Source organism: Arabidopsis lyrata (assembly GCF_000004255.2).
Source record: "Arabidopsis lyrata subsp. lyrata unplaced genomic scaffold ARALYscaffold_1, whole genome shotgun sequence".
Taxonomy (NCBI): domain Eukaryota; kingdom Viridiplantae; phylum Streptophyta; class Magnoliopsida; order Brassicales; family Brassicaceae; genus Arabidopsis; species Arabidopsis lyrata.
In genome coordinates, this window is record NW_003302555.1 from 5,026,172 (window position 1) to 5,048,001 (window position 21,830).

General features: G+C 34.9%; 6 protein-coding genes across 8 annotated transcripts; 3 read left to right on the plus strand and 3 right to left on the minus strand.

Annotated features, from left to right (window-relative positions):
• Nucleotides 1-5,615: 5,615 nt before the first annotated feature.
• On the minus strand, nucleotides 5,616-8,719 carry LOC9325995. Its single transcript, XM_002892639.2, has one exon. It carries the CDS (start codon nucleotides 8,277-8,279, stop codon nucleotides 5,901-5,903), a length of 2,379 nt encoding a protein of 792 aa, XP_002892685.1. The 5' UTR covers nucleotides 8,280-8,719; the 3' UTR covers nucleotides 5,616-5,900.
• Nucleotides 8,720-11,749: 3,030 nt separating this feature from the next.
• LOC9328748 (protein cornichon homolog 4) lies at nucleotides 11,750-13,284 on the plus strand. Its single transcript, XM_002889886.2, has 4 exons — nucleotides 11,750-12,023; nucleotides 12,566-12,747; nucleotides 12,837-12,959; nucleotides 13,063-13,284. Exons 1-4 carry the CDS (start codon nucleotides 11,952-11,954, stop codon nucleotides 13,097-13,099), a joined length of 414 nt encoding a protein of 137 aa, XP_002889932.1. The 5' UTR covers nucleotides 11,750-11,951; the 3' UTR covers nucleotides 13,100-13,284.
• Nucleotides 13,285-13,288: 4 nt separating this feature from the next.
• LOC9325996 (RNA polymerase II transcription factor B subunit 5) lies at nucleotides 13,289-14,527 on the plus strand. 3 transcript variants are annotated; one of them, XM_021012803.1, is made up of 3 exons: nucleotides 13,289-13,680; nucleotides 13,939-13,988; nucleotides 14,087-14,527. In XM_021012803.1, the coding sequence occupies exons 2-3, from the start codon at nucleotides 13,954-13,956 to the stop codon at nucleotides 14,265-14,267; spliced, it is 216 nt and encodes a 71-aa protein (XP_020868462.1). In that variant the 5' UTR covers nucleotides 13,289-13,680; nucleotides 13,939-13,953; the 3' UTR covers nucleotides 14,268-14,527. The 3 variants fall into 3 exon arrangements, with proteins under 3 accessions (XP_020868462.1, XP_020868463.1, XP_020868461.1); XM_021012804.1 differs by having other exon boundaries at nucleotides 13,289-13,628; nucleotides 13,926-13,988; XM_021012802.1 differs by having other exon boundaries at nucleotides 13,289-13,628; nucleotides 14,087-14,509.
• A 121-nt stretch (nucleotides 14,528-14,648) lies between these two features.
• On the plus strand, nucleotides 14,649-16,838 carry LOC9325997 (ATP-dependent Clp protease proteolytic subunit-related protein 2, chloroplastic). The gene is made up of 9 exons (XM_021012800.1): nucleotides 14,649-14,778; nucleotides 14,862-14,905; nucleotides 15,019-15,091; nucleotides 15,441-15,555; nucleotides 15,639-15,776; nucleotides 15,873-15,989; nucleotides 16,140-16,208; nucleotides 16,308-16,403; nucleotides 16,485-16,838. Exons 1-9 carry the CDS (start codon nucleotides 14,729-14,731, stop codon nucleotides 16,620-16,622), a joined length of 840 nt encoding a protein of 279 aa, XP_020868459.1. The 5' UTR covers nucleotides 14,649-14,728; the 3' UTR covers nucleotides 16,623-16,838.
• A 97-nt stretch (nucleotides 16,839-16,935) lies between these two features.
• LOC110225039 lies at nucleotides 16,936-17,562 on the minus strand. Its single transcript, XM_021013616.1, has 2 exons — nucleotides 17,558-17,562; nucleotides 16,936-17,265 (listed from the first exon to the last, which is right to left on the minus strand). Exons 1-2 carry the CDS (start codon nucleotides 17,560-17,562, stop codon nucleotides 17,181-17,183), a joined length of 90 nt encoding a protein of 29 aa, XP_020869275.1. The 3' UTR covers nucleotides 16,936-17,180.
• A 1,363-nt stretch (nucleotides 17,563-18,925) lies between these two features.
• Nucleotides 18,926-21,830, minus strand: LOC9325998 (ACT domain-containing protein ACR8). Its single transcript, XM_021014534.1, has 7 exons — nucleotides 21,479-21,830; nucleotides 20,920-20,965; nucleotides 20,710-20,824; nucleotides 20,548-20,615; nucleotides 19,875-20,447; nucleotides 19,671-19,775; nucleotides 18,926-19,587 (listed from the first exon to the last, which is right to left on the minus strand). Exons 1-7 carry the CDS (start codon nucleotides 21,538-21,540, stop codon nucleotides 19,234-19,236), a joined length of 1,323 nt encoding a protein of 440 aa, XP_020870193.1. The 5' UTR covers nucleotides 21,541-21,830; the 3' UTR covers nucleotides 18,926-19,233.

Genomic DNA, 21,830 nt, shown 5'->3' on the forward strand with positions numbered 1-21,830 from the left:
ATACCTGAATTTTAATTTATTTAGCTTTATAGGGAGACAAAAGCAAATAATCTAATTGAATTAATTAAAAGATTACAAGATTATATGTATTTGTTTGACTTGTTCGTATATGTATTTTCTCATCTACCATGACAAAACCAACTAATGGTTCTGTTAGTATGTCCTAAACCAGCCATTAATTTAACTTCAAAATCGTAATATGGAGAATGATAACAACGATATAGTACCAAAACTGAAACCTTTGCCAGTCTAGTTTACAATTTTTTCCTTTAAATACGTATTCATTTTGCAAAATATCACAAAAAGATAACAACGATATTACATGAAAATGGAATTTTGGTAGGTAATTTGCAGCTTAAAAGAAAATCAACATGTTGGTTAACTCAACGGAACAATCTAACTATATAAGGTAGGTCCTTCTTTGAACATATTAACAAAAATAGGTCGATCACTATTAGTTTTCTTTAATTTTTGAGTTTTTTTTTTTTTTAATTTTAAAATTCGTATCAGTTGTTACAGACAACTAGTTCTCAATCCAATTTTAAATTAATGACGAGATACTTGCGCTAAGATTAATTTTATTGCAATATGTGTGGACAAAATACTGATGTTTTCTAAAGATTGCTTGCTTTAATAATTACAAATCAAAATGATGTTTTAGTGTCAGCAATGTGGTTGTTATCATTCGTTATGTCGTCTGGCCCAAGCTTACTCTTAATTCTACACAATCACCAAAAATGATTTTTTTAAAAATTTTGACTGATAGTTTCCTTTTTAAGAGTTAAAATCCTTATATGTTGTGAAAATACTAGATGACGTAACTCGAGGGGAACTATTACATCATAAACTACGTAGATCTACCATCGGTCAAATACGAGATGGTTTGACGCACGTGCCAGCAGACACAAGGAAATATTCAGAAATTTGTCAGTGTAAAACGACGCTGTTTCATCGCAAGTTTTTCTTTACCAAGGGGAGACATTTATCTGCTGCTCTTTCGATTACGTGTACTCTCCTGCACAGTGACACGTGTTTCAATTATACTGGAGAGGTTCAATAGCAGTGGATTACTGAAATCAAGTGTCCACCGCACACGAATGCAGTGATCTCTGAGCCACTGATCTTGCCACGTAGTAAAATTCATCAGTAGCGCAATCAACTGCCCTAAATCATTTTTCTTTTTCTTTTTTTGCTTTATACGTATAACTTATTTAGTTATCTTTTACATTTTGATTTTTGTGTTGATGCATCTTTAATTTTAACCATCAAACTATAAGCTCTTGGGGATAAATGTAATTAATATACATAAGTCCATATACATTATAAATTCTTTCCAAATATTTATCAACGAAAAATGTAAATTACTGCATTAGGTTTTTTTTTTGTCAAAGAATTATCGCATTAGTTGGTTTAGGTTTCTCTACGCAAAACATAATGTACAGTGTGCACTATAGTATTTGTTTATTGAAAACTACTATATATGCACTAAGATATGTTTAATGTATGAAAAGCTGAAAAAATGTATGTAAAACAATCGTACTGTCGATATTTTTTATTTTTTTGTGTTAAAGGGAGAGAAACATAAACTTTAGTTCTTAGCAAAAAAAAAACACATAACTTTAGTTTTCTTGAAAGTTAAAACAACATTAAAGTTTTATTTACTGACTATTATGTAGTAGAAAAAAAAATATGTTGTTTTCTTCAAATCATTTAGATTATTCTGGAAAAACGGTCTATTTCCCCCCGAGAAATATCGCATCATAACAGATAGAGCCCAATCTTTGACCCCGGTCCTAATGTCCCTGAAATGGAAGTTCAACACCTAAATGTCCCCGAATCGAAAGTTCAACACTTGAATGTCTCAGAATCGAAAGTTCGAGAGCTAATACCACACAGAGATGGGTTTAATCGGTTTACTGTATTCAAAAACGATTTACGAACCAACTAAACCTAATTATAACCCGAGTAAACCAGATTTTGCCCAATTACGATCCGATTTACTCTCTAAAACCGAAATCCCCAAACAAAACCCTAAAAAAAAAAATCCCCAAATCGAAAAGAAAGAACCCTAGAGAGAAATTGCGATTTTGTTGATCTAATCTGCTGCTCAAACTCCATCAACAGTCTACTCTTGTCATCACCACTTAGTTCCAAAGATGAGACATAAATTTTGGTTGATGAAATCAATGGGGTCTTCGATATTGATAAGCTTTGATTAGTCTCTCTTCTTCTCCATGACGATTTCTAAGATTGATGAGATTAACCAAACGATCTGGGATGCAAGTATTCAGAGTCTTTCCTCATCCTTAGTTCAGTTTCTTAATCGCTTCTTTGTAACTTCAAATTCGATTGATTTTCTGTAAATTCACTCATTATTGACAATTGCTTTTGTGAAACTTCAAATTGGGGTTTTTTTTTATCGTGAATTCGTGATTTTATAAGTTCTCTTCAAACTCTGTTTTTTATGGATTCGATGTGGTGAAGATGAATACACTGAACATGGATGGGAAGAAGAAGAAGAGTAAAGTGAAAAGATCTAGCTTTGTTGAGGAAGAAGATGATAACAAGTATCATCATTGGCTTGATCGCAAGGAGAAGAGGGAAATCGGCGGTTATGGTAAAGGTAAAGGTTGTGGTGGTGGTGTAAGAGCTGATTCTTCGACGAGGATTGGTGTTGGGGCAACGGCGGCGGGAACGACGAAGTTTCCATGGAGCAACATGAGATTTGTTGGTTTATGAGCAGATTATTATGAAATTATTGATTTGTATTTCTTTAGCTATCAAATTATGATTGTGTTGTTGAATTATTGAAGAACTTTGATAATTATTGGGGTTTGAAATCGAAATTGGGGATTTGGAATTTAGGGTTCTAAATTTGGGGATTGTGAGGTTTTGAAATCGAATCTGGGAAATATGAATTCGAGACTGGGTCGGGTTACGGGATATAATCGGATATTTAATCGGTTTGGTTTTGGGAATACATGGTTTGGTCTCGGGTTTACAGCTAAAACCGACGATACCCAGATTCAGGGACATTTAAGTGTTGAACTTTCGATTCGGGGACATTTAGGTGTTGAACTTCCATTTCAGGGACATTAGGACCGGGATCAAAGATTGGGCTCTATCTGTTATGATGCGATACTTCTCGGGGGGAAATAGACCGTTTTTCCGATTATTCTTCATTTTCTTTTCTCCTTTTAGCTTTTTTAAACCTTTTAACGCAAAAATAAAATCAAATACACATTCATATAATTCGAGAGAGATTTGGTGAGAAGTCAGCATTGCCGACAGGAAACTGTGCCTCACCACCAAAATGGTGAAATTACCAAACCAATAATTACAATAACTTTATTTAGGTTGTAATTATATGAGTACATAATTACACTACCTCTTTTTCCACGAAATAAGTATATATACTCTCTCCGTTTTTATATAGATGATGTTTTAAGTTTCTAATTTTGTTCTTAAATAGATGATGTTTTCAAATTTCAATGCAAAATTAATTAATTTTTTTATTGGTTTTGACGATTTATATTCTGTAGATTATTTTTATTGGTTGATTAGATAATAAATGATGTTTTAGTTTAGAAATAAACAAAAATTAAATAATTTCTTAATCTATGTGCATTCTCCTAAAACATTACTTATAAAAAACTGAGGGAATATCATTCAATTATAAACAAAGATCTTATGTTTCTATATCTTCCAATTTTCGTTTAAATGATGTACACATTAATAAAAGTAAAAGCTGATGTATTCTAGCTTTTTTTTTTTTATTAATCACCTAATTTAAGTTTCGATTTTTTTTAGATCAACTATTCGAGGTGGTGGGTGAAGTGAATATAATGCCTGCTAGAAAGTTCAAAGTTTTACAAGGAGAAAAAAAAATAAAGTGTAGTTTAAAGAAAAAAGTAGTATACTTTGCTATTTGTGGGGTATAAAATTTAATTATTGATTTCTACTTTTAGGGTTCCCCTCTTGTTTAGCATAGTTACAAATTACCACTCCAATGAAAATGATTCCTTGTTAAATAATTTAAGTTAAAACCTATTTTCCATTCAATCATTAACCTATAGATTCGACTTTACAATTTATTTATGTAATAATCGTTACTATGAAAATTACTCATTAAAATATAATATTGCTTCAGAATGTCGTGTATGTATGTCTGTGTATGTGTGTATGAGCATGTGTGTAAAAAAAAAAAAAAAAAAGAGGTACTTGACTTATCTATTTGTCTGTAACTTAAATGGAAAAATAGCATCTAAATAATTGTATTTTCTCTTTACTATTTCGAAATAATTGTTTGTTTTTTCTTTGCTTTCTCTGTTCTTACTTAATTTGTGTAATTTCACTTTAGCTGTCCGGTCAGTCCATTTATGAAATCTTGCCACTAGATTTCAAAATTTGTGGTACTATTGATAAAGTTATGATTTACAAGAATATAAATCATGGGTTACAGTTTTTTTTTCTTAAATACCCCACAAAGTACAATACCATGGGCTCATAAAGTAAAGAAGAAATATTTTCACCTTTCTAACTATTCATATATAGCGGTAGAAATCATGGGTAAATCACACATCTTGCTACAAAAAGATTAACAAGACTTCATTAATAAACATGAAAAAGGGTTTTAGAATTGTTCTCCCATATTTATATAATCTAACAATATCACTTTTTACAGATTTAAAATGAACTTGTATACAACAGCCAAAAAAACTTGCTTTCATTGTGGGTAGGCCTGGGCGTTCGGATATTCGGGTCGGGTTCGGATCGGGTTTTTCGGGTTCGGATTTTTCGGGTATAGAAAACTAAGACCCGTTCGGATATTTTAAAACTTCGGGTTCGGATCGGATTCGTATCGGATATTTCAGGTTCGGATTCGGGTTTACCCGAAGTATCCAAATATTAAAAATTTTGTATTCCACTCTTTGCAAAGTATTGAAAAATACTCAAAAATCTATAAAACCCAAGTATTTTTTAACCGAATCTAGCCAAAAGTAACTAAAACACCAAAAAATTCTTAACATCCAAATAATTTAGGCACTTAAGTTTTTACAAGTATAAATATTACTAATATATTATAACTATGTACTTATATTTCGGGTATGTTCGGGTACTTGTTCGGGTAAGGGTTCGGGTCGGGTTCGGGTTCGGATTTTCGGGTTGTGAAGTTTAGAACCCGTTCGGGTATTTTAAAACTTCGGGTTCGGATTCGGATCGGGTTTTTCGGGTCGGGTTCGGTTCGGTTCTTCGGGTTCGGGTAATATGCCCATGCCTAATTGTGGGGATCCACATTTTTGTTCTTCTGAAAGACTTTATAGATTGATAGTTACTTAGATATATAGATGGATAATCATAATCATGGTTGAAATGAAATTGAAACTCGTTAATGAGGTTTTGTTCTTCAGTAACTCTAAATGACAAAAGTATATGCATCTTTAGTCTGTCATTGCCAACAACAAACGTTATCATGAAGAAAGAACATTAAACTTTCAAAAGTTAAGCCATTTTCTCTCGAAAAGTAAAGATATGTTTTCAAGTCATGATTAAGAATATGAATTTCGATGAAAAAAGCGAGAGGGATCATTACACTATTGTACCAAGAGAAGAAGAAGCAAAAGCTCTCATTAATTAGAGTTTCTAACTTCTAACCGATACATCGATGATAATGACAAGAAACTGATATAGACAACTATGTTATATCGAAAATTATGGTATATATAGAAATACAAATACTCTCACTCACCTTCTAAAGAAACCAAGTACAAATTGAATATTAATGATAGCATGAATGAGATACTAGAAAATGAAAGAAAAGAATTTAAACAATCCTACGAAATGCCAAATTCTAATGAAAACTAAGTTGAAATCAAATTGATCAAAAAGAGATTCAAATGTCACACCGAGGATGTATCGACAAGAACATCGTTAAGGAGATGATCATCACCGTTAGCCATAGCGAGCAGCTCCGCATCCCTATCCTCCTCGTTTGAGAAATCTCTTCTTTCGAACTTCGAGTTAGCTGATATGAAGATCAGCTTTTGAGCTCGATCTACGGCTGCATGTGACCGCCCGTTCGAGTTTACCCATTTCAAAAGAGAGGAATTGCATTTGAACCCTCCAGTAGTCGCGTGGAGGAAAATGAGCCTTACCGCAACTTTCCCTAGCGACCTGAATTCGCTAAGATACGTCTCCCAAACAAGTCTACTGCTTTGAGGATTCGCTATCCTCATCTTACCGGAAACCGGGTCACGCTCTTTCATTTGGACCGCCCTTGCATACATAGGATCAAGCCCTTCGGTTCTCCATTTCATTAGTTCCATCAACGCAATGTGTGCCTCGTCTCTAGACACAAGCCTTGTTATCAGCTTATCTACATCTTTCTCTTGCTCAGGCGACAAACATTTGAATGGAGGAAGATACTTTCCGCTGCTATCTCTTATCAAGTAAAGAGGGTCAAGTATGAAAGCCGCAGCCCAAGCCGGATGATAACTTTTCTTGAACCTTCTCTCAACGAGTTTTTCGACATGTCCTTCCCCTACATTAAACTTAGAATCCCAATCTTTAATCTTAGCTCTTAGCTCATCCCATAGCGGTAGGCATTGCCCAACAAGCAGCTTCTCTTCCTCTATTCTCCGAGCCATCTCTTTAACAAGCTTGATCAAAGCGTGAACCGCCTCTACCTCGTTCCAAAACCCTTCGTCCCCAACCATCTCTCTAACCTCCCTAGCCATATGATCCTCCATTAAAACAACCTTACAAGCATCATCATGCATTACCAACTGGATTGCTCTAGCGGAACTCAACACATCCTCAAGAAGATTAAACAACGGCTCAAAGAAACAAACCTTGTTACTACTACTACTACTACTACTACTACTACTACAACTTCTACGTTCATCGTCGTAATAGCAATGTAAAGGCAATCTAAGCATTATAGATTCGCCGTGTTCCTGCAGCTGATACTTACAGTGAGCGTTACGTATCTGCGCGGTGTTGTTGATGAACTTGGCTAGTCTCACACAGTTTTGTGAAACAGATTTGAACAAAGGAAGCTCTTTTACGAAATCTTTGATCAAACTGTTGAGTCCCTGAAACTGACAAGAAAGATTCACCATCCATTGATGCTGACTCTCAAGATTCCTCAGTGCTTTGGTCTTAAACTTATCAGAGACTATCCCAACACATCTCTGAGGTGAATTTCCACAAATGCCCTTCACCGTCTCCAACAAGACCTCCTCTGCGTAGTTCGACGGCACAGCTCCGTTCACAAGAACCGCTCTTCTGTACAAACTCGTCCCGTTTGGTAAATTCACAATCAAATTCACGAGACTCTCGCCGGATTCTCCTGATTTCCAACCGTCCGATGCGATTTGAAAGAACATTGCGTCTCTGATTCTTGATTCAGCCTCTGCTCTAGCTTCCTCGTACTTCAAGTCCAATCTCGTGGTGGCGAAATCTCTCTTGGAGATGATTGGTAAACCCACTTGGGTTAAAAAAGCTCGAAACTTTGGATGCTCAAGACCCGAGAGAGAAACAGAGCCGCAAGATTCGAAGACCCAATCAGAGAGAGAATCTAAAGCTGACTCTATCTGCGATCTGGTAAGAGACTGCGTCTGCGACGGTTTAGGACTCTTAAGCTTCTTCACACTGTCTTCAAGCATAGCTAAAGGACCCAAATCGTCTTTTCCGCCGGAGAGCATCAAATGCTGCGGCGGCGGAGTTGAATAATGCAACTCTCCGCCGCAAAACCTCGAAGGATCAACGACGGTTATCGGCGTGACGTGATAAGAGCCTCCGATGGGAGGAGGATTAAGCCGAGAAGGAACAGCGGTGGTGACAGCGCCGGAGGAGTTGCGTTTCCGGTGATGAGTTTGAGGAGAGGAAGAGGAAGAGGTAGGAGAAGGAGTGATGGTGGAAATGGGAGTAACAGAGTTGAAATTGGGACAAGTGCCGCGTTTGAGATGCTCAGAGGCAGTGCGTGAAGGATTAGAGGCGGAGAAAACGGCGTCGCATAGAGAACAACGGAGCTTCACGGCTTTAGGGAGACCAGTGTCGGTGTTGCGTACGAGGATAGGTTCAAGATGAGTCCAATACCACGCGCCTTTACCTTTCACTGCTTTTGTTCTCACCGTCATTAAACCTTCGTATCTCTTGTTTAAAGCTTTTGCTGTTAGCTCGTCTGTTGTTAACCCATCGATCGCCGGAGGAGCAGGTGCTGGAGGAGGAGGAGGTGGAGTCTGTTGAGCCGCCGTGTGAGCGTTAGTCGTCGTCATCAGAAGAAAAAAAAGTTTCTAAATTTCGATGAGAAAAATCGGAAATTTCGAGGCTCTTTGTAAAAGGGTTTAAGCGGGAGTTAGATTTTGTTGCCTCGTAGAAAACGTGTGACATTTTTCAGCCGTGAGAATTCGCCGGAAGATGACGATCTTTGACGTCGCTGCCATTTCCCGGCGATCAAAAGGATTGAAATTTACTCACTTCTTTAGTGTTTTTTGTAGTGAGCTCTTCTCTTCTTCTTGACTGAGAATGGTTTTTCGAAGAAAGAGACAGAGCGGAGAAGAAGAGGAGAGAAATATGGAAGAGAGAGAGAGGTTGAATCACACGCGCGTGGAGGTGAAAGAAGAGAGAGTCCCACGTCGTACGAGAACACAAACGTTACATTGGCTCGTAGTCTCTCTCGCTTTCTCATCATTGGAGCGTTTACTCACGCGCTTTAATGGTTTTGGGGGATGGTTTTTTTTTTCTTTCGAAAATCCCTTTTCTTGTCTCCTACTTTAATATTTAAAAGAAAAAAAAATTGGAACTATTTGGGACCTTAATTTAATGCCTTTTATTTAGATTTTTCTTAGTCTTTCTAAATGTTTTTCTTGTGCTACAGCTTCAACCACCAATGGGAATATAATTTCGTTACTTCATTTAAACGAAAAAAAAAACGAAAATATTGATATACATAAAAAGTGTTTGTTGACAAAAAAGGTACTAGTATATAAGGTATTAAGTTAGATGAATTTGAGTCTAGATGATCAAATTCGGTTTAAAGAATCGTCATTGTAAATTTTAGTTAGAAATTATGTGAACATTCAAGACACTTTGAACATTTTTTTTTTGTATATCGTTACAAAAGTGAAAAAAAAAATGGTGAGTGGGATTTCCATTTGTGTCATATTGTCTACGTGGGATGTGTTCAGAATTTGGGCATAAAAGGGTAGAGTGAGAATTTAATTTTTGTTTCTAGATAGACAATGAAAGACATTAACGCAGAGACTCTGTTGTGTTGACCATTTTTGTGTTGACTCAAAAAAGTACATTTCTTCGTAAATATTTTTAATTTTTTTTGTCTTGAAAATTGTTTAATTTGACTTTACAACTTCCATTTTTTTACCGACAGTTTTGGTTTCCTACTTCCAACCATTTTCTAAAACATTTATGTATTTGTTAAACTCTAAAACAATTTTGCTTAGTTTCTTATTCATTTGCTTTGTATGAATGTTCATGAATCATGTGTGTTATGGCCGTCGTTAGCAGTTTGAAGTCATGATTCATGAATAACAACACCCTTTGTACTCTTCACAACATTCACCTCTTTTTGGTAAAAAGTAAAAATCCAAAAAAACATGTACACACACTAAAATTATGACTGAGGTTCAATATTTACCTAAATATAACTTACTTACACCAAAAGAAAAAAAAAAATTACTGAACAATAGACACATTTAGCTAAATACCAACCAATCTCTAGTACTCCAACAAAGTACACAACGCTTTTCACTCAGCCAAAAACTTAGAATTTTACTTTAATATGTCGTTGATCTACACACACACAAAAAAAAAAAAGGTCTCCCTGGATTTACCCTTGATATGACTTTCATGAATTCGTTCTACTCCTAATCAAATGGAAAGTGTCTTGAAATTGAACTTGCAAATCTCTCTTAATCTCTTTTTAATCGCTATGTCTGTTATAGACCTTTAATTCCTTTTAAACCGATTTTTCTTGTTCTAATAATAGCTTATTTACGTTTCATTTTTACATTTATTCCTTTTCTTTGTACATTTTGTAAGCTTAGATTTGAGATCAATAATTAAAGTTAGCAGTGGAGGTTAGTAGGAGTCAAGTTTTAATTGGTCAATATCTAATGTCAAAAAATCCATAGGTCACAACTGTCTCCCACCTTCTAATGTATGCATGCTTATATGTATGAATGATCCATGGATTTCTAAGTTCTAAATATACAAATTCCAAACATAACTGTATCTATATATTAAAAAGGCAGAGATTTAATTTTCTTACCACATAATTTAGAGCAGTCCTATCCTAAAAGATGGATAGTACTATCTATAAGAATGATCTTGTCTGCTACATACCAACCACCCAAAAACCATGGATTATGATATAAGTTTTTTTTTTTTTTCATAAACAACGTTTGCAATATAGTGATGAGAACTATTAATAAAATTACTTTGCCATAAGTATGATTAACTTAATGTTTTTAAAATGTATCAATATATCATAAAATAACTTCTTGCATTAATCATCAACCTTATAAAAAAAAAAAATATTGCGTTAATTATTTTATCAAAAATTTTACTATTTGCACACAAATCTACAGTTATTTTTGGAATTCACATGTTTATATCCAAGATTTTCTTGTTCAAATTTTACAAAAAGCGTAAAATAATTTTTGAAAATTTTCAATAATCTATTAATCAAAACACATCTCAGCCTAATTAACCACACAAAACACGTAAATGTTTAATGTGTTTGTATCTCCATTAAAATAAAATAATGCTAATTTTGTGAATGAAATTTGAAAAGAAAATGTTTAGTAGCAATAGTAGAATTGAGAGATACTTTCGTGGTGCATGATATATTTTCTTACGTGGAATGAGATTTCAAGATTGATTCCCTGAAATGCATATTTTAACCAAAAATAAGTAAACTGTTGACAGAAAATAGTTATTATGTTAGAAATGTGAATCTTCATTTTCCAATGAGTGACAAATTCTTGAAAATGAAGACCCAATCACTGTAGTTAAATACTGATATTTGATTATTACAGTGACAACGTAATTTGCTTGATTTACAATCTTGTACGAGAATTTCTTTTCTCAACCACTCCACTATATGGTGTTTATAACTAAAATAAATATACCATGTAAGAAACAAGAATAATTGAAATAAAAATAAGGCCACCTTTTATATTGATAGCGATAGTAATTATTTGATAATTGAACTTGGATGGTTTAGTTACTAACATAGCTTCTTTATTTTACAATTTAAATGAACCGCATCTAGAATTAGTGGTAAAACCCAACTAAACTAATCAAATTACAATTTCCCAAATGTTTTCCTGCATAATCAATCACCGATTCACCGTTCTTGAGAAAAGAGAGAAAATTAAAATACATGGAAAAGATGAAGCTTGTTTTTTTTCGTACTAGATTACAGCTGGCTTTTATCAATCACATGATTGAGTGGTTTCTGGTCCCATATTTATTTATATATTTTTTAATTTTAATTTTGATTTCCTTAAACTATAAGACAATGACCAATTAAGTATACGACTCCACAAAAATTACACGACTCTCGTGCCCAAACCCAGACTACTACAATTTATTTGGGCTTTAGTCTATAGGCCCAATGGCTTATTAATCATAGTGATATATTAAACCGGATAACCGGGAAGATGAACCGGAACATCGGTTAAACAGAAAAACCGGAAGCTGAGCTCGTGCCTACCTTCTCCAGGCTGTTTTTTACTTTCGCACCAGACTTCTTTGTTCCGATCAGAAATCTCAAAACCGAAAGTCGGAGCTCAACTGTCGCCGACCACAAAGTCGTTGTCCTAAATTTCTCTCTGCTCCCACATCGAACATTATTGGGAGGAGAGAGAATAATTAGAAACAGCGAGAATAGATCCGAGGAAATTGTCGGAACCAGAAGGAGGAAGATGGGAGATATCTGGGCATGGCTTATTTCCTTCTTCTTCCTCATCGCTCTTGTCGGAATCATCGTCTATCAGGTCCGATTCCCAATTTTTTTTAGAAGAAATAAACCTAAATTTCTCAACTTTTCTATTGAATTTGCCATTTTTTCGCTTATGGTTATAATGATTCCATATTTGACCATTTTGATATAATTTGGAGCCTTGTTGTTTCTGGGTAGTATGTGATTTAGCTAGATTTAGGGTTTTATGTTCTTGCCACATGATTGTAAAAAGAAAAGGTTTATTTTTTTGGGAATGTTATCATTTATCAAAAGTAAATTTTGGGACATATATAGTGTCTGCAAGTGCGTATTGGCTTCTCAAAACACTTTTATTGGTTCAGAATTAGTTCTAATGTTGTATGTTCATGTCTGGTCTGAGAATTTACCTCCTTAAGCACAGGTTGTTCCTTTATAAATGAGCTCCACTTCGGCATAATGAAGTGAACCCTTTAGTTTTTGTTAGTGTAAACTCTAATGAGAGGAGTCACTGATATTGATAAGCTAGCAAACGGAATCTTCAGACATTTTCTAGGAAGCTAAATTCGCTTACGGAAGTTGAAAATCTTGCATTTGCAGCTTGTTTGCTTAGCCGATCTCGAGTTTGATTACATCAACCCTTACGACTCTGCGTCGAGAATAAATTCAGTGGTTTTACCGGAGTTCATTGTTCAAGGAGTTCTATGCGTATTCTACCTCCTAACAGGGCACTGGGTCATGACACTCTTATGTCTCCCCTATCTCTACTACAACTTCCAACTGTAAGTCTCTTTCTGTCAACTAATATCAATCTTTTGCTCCAATCAAATGTTGATATATTGATATCCATTTGGTTTGATGTATTGTTCAGTTACTCAAAACGACAACACTTGGTAGATGTCACCGAGATCTTCAATTTGCTTAACTGGGAAAAGAAGAAACGGCTGTTCAAGCTTGCTTACATTGTCCTTAACCTCTTTCTCACTATCTTCTGGTAACGAGAAAAGATCTTTCTTTCGAATCCCTTTTTGCTTAACCATCTTCATTATAGATCAAGACAGCTAAAACACTTTCTGTCTGCAACTTTTTTTTCGTAGGATGATTTATTCGGCGCTGGATGATTACGAGGACTGACTAATGAAAACATGGTCCATCTATCATCTGATCGACACTGCGCTTAAAGATACAGCAACATGCTCGTGGACATGAAAAAAAAAAGAAATGAAAAGGGTTTGCTTTGTTATATGGTTCGATGTTTGTAAGATTAGTGGCAGGAAGATTTGTGTATTTATTTTTAACAAAAAAAAAAAAAAAAAAAAGATTTGTGTATTTATTTCTTTCTTAGAAACATGTTCAGATCCTGAGTTAACTGTTTTTAATGTTATGTCTTGATCATTATTTGTTCAAGCAATCAAGCTCGTAAGCTACTGTGGTTACAGATGCAATGAAACTGAATAATTTCAAATGTAAGAAAAACATGTGAATTTGACTTAAAAAAAAAAGCGAGAAACCTTTTTTGAGTGATGTAATAAACGAGGATGTCCAAAAAACTCGAGAACTTTAGAACCTTCTGTTTCTGTTTCAGTTTCAGTTTCAGTTTTGTAATTAGGTTATCTGATAGAGCTAATTCTTCTCCTTCACTGTGACAATCGTCGTTATCAAGGTGATTTCTTTCTCTCTTTCTCTGCCCCAATCTTCTTCGTGTGGTTTCACAGGTGTGTGGTCGATCTCTAGAGATCTGGTTCCATCCTAGATTTATTTGGTCTGTAATCGTAAAGTCTTAGATTTGGGAATCGACTACTGTTGTGGTGTTTAGGTAACGAAACCCTAGTTATGTAATCGTTGCATCTAGTAATTAGGGTCTTTGAAGGATTAAGCTTTCATTTGCTTATATTAATCCATCTTTGTTCTGAGTTTTCGAGAATGTTCTTGAGTCTCTTTTGATGAAAATTGAGCTCAGATTATTTTTACAGGTTTTACATCTTTCAATGGTTAATGCAATCAAAGGAGTGTTCATCTCTTGGTACTTACTTACTGTTCGTTTCGTTTAGATTCCTAAGCAAATCTTGATAAACACAACTGAATTATGCAATGTTTGTTGTTTCTGTCTTTTGTTTGCAGCGATATTCCGATGACACAATTCATAGTGAACATGAACAATTCGATGCCTCCGTCTCAGAAATTCATAATTCATGTGCTTGATAGTACTCACTTGTTTGTGCAGCCACATGTTGAGCAGATGATTCGCAGTGCCATTTCTGATTTTAGAGATCAAAACTCTTACGAGAAGCCCACTTCTTAGATCAATCACATCACACTCGCATGCTTCTTCTTTGTCATTCATTTGATTCAAAAATGAGTTAATCATACTCTCGGACTCATTTTTTTAGAGTTACAGTGAACTTTGTTGAGAAATAATCTCTTTGTACCGGGTTTAGTTCACTCGGTTTTCTAAACTATGCTTGTTGTGTTTATTACTTTCTTTTGTTATTGTAATAAGATCTCAACTGTCAATTACTTGAGTGAGATAAACAGTTTAAGGAATGTTCAAATTTGTTTTTACTCATGAACCAAAAAATCAGAAACTAATTTAAACCACATGAAATTTGCACATATAAACCAATTCGGTTAAAGCAAACCAATATGGTTGATAAACCAATCTTCTTGAACAAATTACCCAATCTGTGTGTAAGCTTTTCCCCTTCTTCTAGTCTAACAAAACAAACAAAAAATCAGTGTTCGGCTCTAACACGCTCGACGACCATGGCGGTCTCGTTTAATACAACGCTTCACCAGCCTTCTCTGAGTCCGAGGTAATCTTTAATTTTACATACTTTTGGTCTTTGATGATATATACATTCACTTGCTTCTGATTGTTTTTGATTGGTTATTGCAGCTGCAGCATCAAGCTTTATTCTGGATTAAAGCCTCAATCTGCAAGTTTGTTCCTTTTCTTCTTAATCTGTCCGAAAGTTTATGTCTTTAATCGAATTGGTCCGTAAGATGCGAGGGAACTGATTTATTTGGTGTTACTGTTGTCGGAATTTGTTCAGGCTTTATAACAAGTGGGTATCAGAATTTGAATAAGGAGTTCTATGGAAGAGTTCATAAGAGTCTGCAATCAGGGTAATGTGAATTCTTCTTTTGCTGAAATGATTCGAGGCTTTGGTTTTGCTTGGAGGCTCCTCCTCTTGTTCAATTTTGCTTAAGATTTAGGGCTTTTTGCTGCTCCAATCTGGGAATTTACACAACTTATACTTGATTTGTATTGGAAATTCCTGTAATGAATGATGATATGTGAAAACTGAGCTAAAGACTTATAATACATAACATGATGCGGCTTGTTGGTAGTGAATTATAATTAGGTTGGTTTGGTGATATTAGAACTCGTGAGAGCGGTCATTTTTCGTTAAATGTGATGCTTCATTAGCTTTGTCGTTCGTGGTAAACTCAGTGTGGTTTCTGTATTCTGCAGGACTGGGAAAGCGAGCAGATCACGGGTAAAGATGATGCCAATAGGAACACCTAGAGTGCCCTACAGAAACCGAGAAGAAGGCACTTGGCAATGGGTTGATATATGGAATGCCCTTGTATGTATATTCGACTTATACAGAATCTTGTGTATACATTTTACATGGTCACTGTGAAAGTTGTAATTCAATATTTGTTGCAGTATCGAGAGCGCGTAATCTTCATTGGACAAAACATTGATGAAGAGTTTAGCAACCAGATATTAGCAACCATGTTGTACCTCGATACTCTTGATGACTCAAGGAGGATTTATATGTACCTAAATGGTCCAGGCGGCGATGTAAGTTTCTCTTTTGTTCATTACCGTTTTTGTTCTTTGCTTATCCTTCTCTATATGTTTAAGCTAAAGATATAAAACGTTTTGTATTTTTTGTAGCTTACTCCAAGTCTAGCCATCTATGATACAATGAAGAGCTTGAAAAGTCCAGTTGGGACACATTGCGTTGGGCTTGCTTATAACCTTGCAGGTTTTCTTCTTGCGGCCGGAGAAAAGGTTATTTCTTTTCACATTTGTTGAATCATCAGTGCATCATTCTCCATACTTTGAATGACTAATGCGTATTTAGAAACCAAATAAAATGTATATGCTAGACTCTGGGGACACTTAAACTTGGACTATTGCTTTTTCTTTTGCTGTGTAAAGGGTCACCGATTTGCGATGCCATTGTCAAGAATCGCCCTCCAATCACCAGCTGGTGCAGCCCGTGGTCAGGTAAATAAGCCGCCTTCGAGTTTTGTTCTAGTGAAACCTTTCAATATTATGTGATTCATTATTTCAATTGTCAACGTATATACTACAAACTTCTCTCAGGCTGATGATATCCAAAATGAAGCAAAAGAGCTTTCAAGGATAAGAGATTACCTCTTCAATGAACTAGCCAAGAATACTGGCCAGCCTGCGGAAAGGGTTAGTTTTGTTTTCACAATCACCAAATCCAATAGTTTTTGGTAAAACTTTAAATTCTGAGTGCATATGATGATGATACAGGTCTTCAAAGACTTGAGCCGGGTGAAAAGGTTCAACGCAGAAGAAGCTATCGAGTATGGACTTATTGATAAGATTGTTAGACCACCGCGCATCAAAGAAGACGCTCCTCGCCAAGACGAAAGCGCAGGTCTCGGATAGTCTGTTAATTTTGTTTATCATGTCTGAAATTTTATGATGTTCTTGTGATTGTGATTGTTACCGAATAAAATCACTTTTATTGTTTTTTCATTCCACCAATTTTATGGGTTCCTACAGATATTTTAAAGTGATGTGTAAGATGTAAAGGGAGTGACTTTCCTGGAAAATTCAACAAATAGTCGCCATTACAGAAGCTGAAGCAGAACCAGACATGAACTCTTTGCTTAATAGTTAATTCTCTGTCTAGCTTTCTTGTCTTGTTGGTTATGTGGTAGATGACTCCCCCCTACCAAGCTTATTGTTCAAACCGAAGAAAATTGGCCGGTTCAATGTTTGTTTAACTGGGATGTCCATCACAAGTTAAAATATTTGGGGAAATTTGTGTTAGATTAAAATCTGATGAAATAGACAAATATAAGCTTTGAGAGGGAGGTTAGGGAGAGGATCAAGTAACTTGTAGCAGTAGTACAATGTGAAATGGTACCACCAAACCCAATACCCATGATTTCTCAGCCTTTGTGCAGATGTTAGTAATGGGCCTCTATAGAAATCTAAATGCTAGGCTTGAATATGTAAGAGTGAAAAAGAAGAGACTGCAAGATTATACTGCTTTCCACTTTCTTCCTTGGCGATGTTTCTCTTTCTCAGGCCTCAGTGATCTCTCCATTTGGCCTCAGTGATCTCTCCATTTGGAATCAGTGTTCTGTAATGCCAATCATTCAACATCAAACTGTTAACCACATAAGATTTAATTTGTTACCATTAAGAGCAAATTAACCACCAATAGCATCAACAGAGATACCAAAGGATTTGTTACCATCAAAAAAATGATTCACCACTAAATTTTTTTTTATGAAGGGATAGTTTCGGACATCCACTAAAATGTTGTATAAGTGAACAGATGTAGATTGAGACACAAAATATACAGCTTTTACTCCATAAATCTTAATCTCTATAAAATAGTTGACGTACAATAGCATAAAAGCTGTCGGTAATATTGCATAAAACTAATTAACAACTTAGACCTAATACATGAGAACGACACCAAATGTATTAATTATTGTAGATAGATGGATCATTGGATCAAACATTTCCAAAAAATAATACTTTTTAACAAAATCTTTTAGACTTTTACAGGATTGGAGATGGACATATGGTTTTTTTCAAGATTTTGAATTTGAAAAATGACAATCTCAGCCATGTTTGCAGCTGCAAACAGAGCACTTTCTTTGATATATGTTTAGGGTTTCTGAATTCAATAAACGCTCTGATACCAATTATTGAATTAAAATCCTAGAGTATATATCTATGATCAAGGACTTGTGTTTATAAGAACACCTTTTCTTATTACTTTTGAAACTAACTCAAAACAAAAGTACACAAATCTCTCAATCTCTAAACTCTCTCATATGACATACCACATCTTTGGTAGTTCATATTTATACACACAAAACATAAAACCTAATCGTTAAACCGACTTGTTTAAACCGACTTAGAGAGCTTAGGTAATATCTTGTTTTTAGATAACTCCTAGAAACCTTTTATCTTTTATCTCAAGTTAACTACTAATCTCTAGTTAACCTCTTTGATCATAAGCTTCTTAACTCAAGCTTACTTCAACAGAGAAAAGAGACCCGATGTATCATTTCCAATTACTCCATGAATGAATCACCCCACGAAAAGTTTTATTGGCTACCTACCTCTATTGTCCTTTTTCTTGTTGGAAAATTATGATGGAAAGTTCCAATATTCAAAGTCTAGAACATATGACTTTGAGATGTGTCTTTAGTCAAGTGGTTAAGTCCATTTGACTCCGCCTTCCCTACCGGAGTTCGACTCCAGTGAGTCGCGTTACCCCGCGTAGTAGGGATTGGCTATGGATCGGGCCTTGTCGATCCAAAGATGTCAAAAAAAAAAAAGAACATACGACTTTTTTTTTGGTAATTTATCAATGCGATTTCTTATTTTCCAACAAACGTATTTTCATTAAAGATAGATCAAAAAGGCCATTATACGGCAGAAACATTCAACATAATAAGAGATCATTTAAAAAAATTTAATTTGAAAATTTTTCAATCAATTTTCTAGTAAACTTGCTTAATAACATTCATTGTCATACGAAATATGGCGTGATCGTTGGTAAGAATGTATGAAGATGTTTCGCCTCAAACTCATGGCATGGGACATGTGTTGAAAAATCATAACCACATCTTGGCGTTTCCATAATTGGAATCCAACCTGTAAACAATATAATATTCCACTAAGAAATTACAAGTCAACCACTAAGAATCTAACAACACACATAACAAAACAAATATTAATAATTAATCTTAGAAACTTTTGTACAACCTCTTCTATAATCTAAAACCCCACAATAAAAAAAGAAAAAAAAGTAAGCAATTTCTGAATTTCTAATCATCCCTCTCCTCTTTTTCTCTATTTACAATAACATGACATGACCAAACCATCACCTAACTTAAAATTTAACCTACCAACCACACCGATGAAAAAGTTTATCCTTTCTAAGGCACGCTGACTTCTTGAACAAAGTCCGCGTGCCTCTCAAAGGATGAATTTCATCGTGGTTCGGTTAACCAAAGATTTGAATGATTTAAGAACATGATTTGATAAGACCAAAGTTGAATAGATTTCTCCAAACCAAGCTCCCAAGTGAAACCAACACTGCTTTGGTCTGTTGTTCTTCTCCATCTCCCTTCTTATGATTCATTGTTGGCATTTCCTTCACTCTTAAACACTCCAAACCGATTTTCTCCCTAACCGATTCAATCAATTTGAAGTCTGGTTCGTCTCCATTTGCATCAGTTACATAGAATATGTTTGTAGCCATCTCGCTACTCGTTGATATCTCTGTTCTTGTAACATTCAGACCGTTTTCTCTGAATGTCCGCGTTACTTCAGCTAGTAAGCCTTGTTTGTCCGGATGCCTCAGCTCTAATCTCACTCCCTAAAGACAAACCAAACCAAAGAAACATTTAGATTTTTGATTAAACAAAAAAAAAATCAATCATTTTCAGTATAGTGTTATACCTCTAGTGCTCTTCTTTCGACTGCAGCTTCTAAGCATAGAATCACTCGTTGCCTCTCTGCCTCCGAACTTATCGGTGATCCATCCTTATGCCGAATATAGAATTCCTGAACAGTTAAATCAAACAAAGGAAAGATCTTTTAGCTCAAAATCACACAAAAACTCTCAATTCAAACGAATTTACAGAATCATTTCAAGGAACATACCAAGTGAGCTTGGTCTTCAGCCGTGTTGATAGTAGCATGGAACACGGCATATTCCATATCGGTTAACGTACAAACCACATCGAATAGAAGCTTGGTCCGGTCCCGACAATGAACATTAACGACAGAGTAACCCCTCTCAGCCCAATTCTGAACCGTCACAACCACCGTTGGAGATGTCTCCTGTTTATTGGATCTCCTCTCATAGTCTCTATCTTCAAACATTAGCTGATGAAGTCTACGTTCTATGTGCATCATCGAATCAACAGAAACACAAGTCTTTGCAGCAGAGTTAACATCGTTATCGCCATTCAAAACGTTCTTTAACCGTCCCTCGATCTTTGATATCCGTTGAGAATCAAGAATCGGAGCTCCAGAGCTACCATCTCTGAGATAGATCACAGAAGCAACTCTACCATTATGTGTCCATAGCTTAGCGTCAACCACATCACAGTTGAGATCAGAGAGAACCGCAAACATCTCAGACAGTAAACCGATTCGGTCTGTTCCGGTTAACTCTAAAGCTGTTAATCCGTTTACTTCAATGTTTTCTCCATAGTAAACCGTCTCAATCGACTATAAAAATCAGAAAATAAAAAGATTCTATATTTAGAATCCATGTTCTTGAAATTTAAGACACAGTTTAATCATCAAATTCATGAATCTTTAAAATTACCTGTTCAATGTATCTCAAGACGCTCTGGTCATTCAATTTGTTTCCGTTTAAGTCAGTCACATGAAAAACTGCAGTAATCAAGGAAATCGAATTAGGAAACAAAGTTATAAATGTAATAAGAAAGATAATATTATGATTAATAGAATTTAAATGTTATCCTACCATCCATGTTCCATCTTCCATCAGAAGAAATGTAAGCTTTTTTAATGGAGAGATTCAAATCTGTGAGAATTTGTACAGCTTCTAACAGTATCCCATTTCTTCTTGAACTATCAACCTGTGGAAATCCCAGGAAAAAAAAGATTAAACCTTTATATTCATATAATGAATAATTTGCTATTATGGTTAAAATTTAATTTATTAAATACTAACCTTGACGATTGTCGCTGAAGAACAAACACCATTGTCGATAACGACCCTGTAATAATAATGTAGGAAATTTTGTTTTAGAGTTTTCTCTTTTCCGACAAAAATAAAATTTATTATCTCAAATAATGGGATTTATTTATCAATTAAAGTTTAGAGAAGATAAGTCCTTAAAAAAAATCAAGTTGATGAAAAATAAGGCCAAGCAAAGAAAATTTGGAAAATCTTCTAGGAGGAAGACAGAAAGTACAAACTTTTAAATATTTTATATATTTTTTTTTGGAAAAACAAAAAGTAAACTAAACGATGACCAAAAAGAAAAAAAAATTCAAATTTCAAAACTCAATTGTGAACATTTGAAAATAATTTCATATTTTTTCCCGGACTGATACAAAATAATATTTTCCGGCAGAATTTTCCCACCAGAAAAATAAAACGAGGCAAAAGGGCACCCAATTTTCTGGGTTTTACAATTTTAAAGCTCTGTTTCTTAAAAAAAAAGTTATATAAAAATTAAAACAAAAAAAAAAAAACAGAGCAGAAGAAGAAGAAGAAGAAAACAAACCTCGGAGTGTTCATCCTAATAACAAGCTTTTCATACTCATCCAAATAACCCTTCATCGCCATATCTCTCTTATCTCTTTCTCCTCTCTAATACAAACTAATACGCCGTCGTTTTCAACCTCTGGTTCTTCTTCGTCTTCTAAAGACTTACAACAAAACACATCTAAAATCTATTCACCAGCGTTTCTCTCTAAATGAACGGTGCCGTTTTTATTGCTCCGTGAAACTGTTACTTTTTCTCTCTCTCTCTCTAGATGATAGACAAAGCACGCTTTCACATAATCCTTCCATACACTGAACTCCTTATATTTATATATATATGGATAAAATAAATATTTAATTAAGTTGGTAAC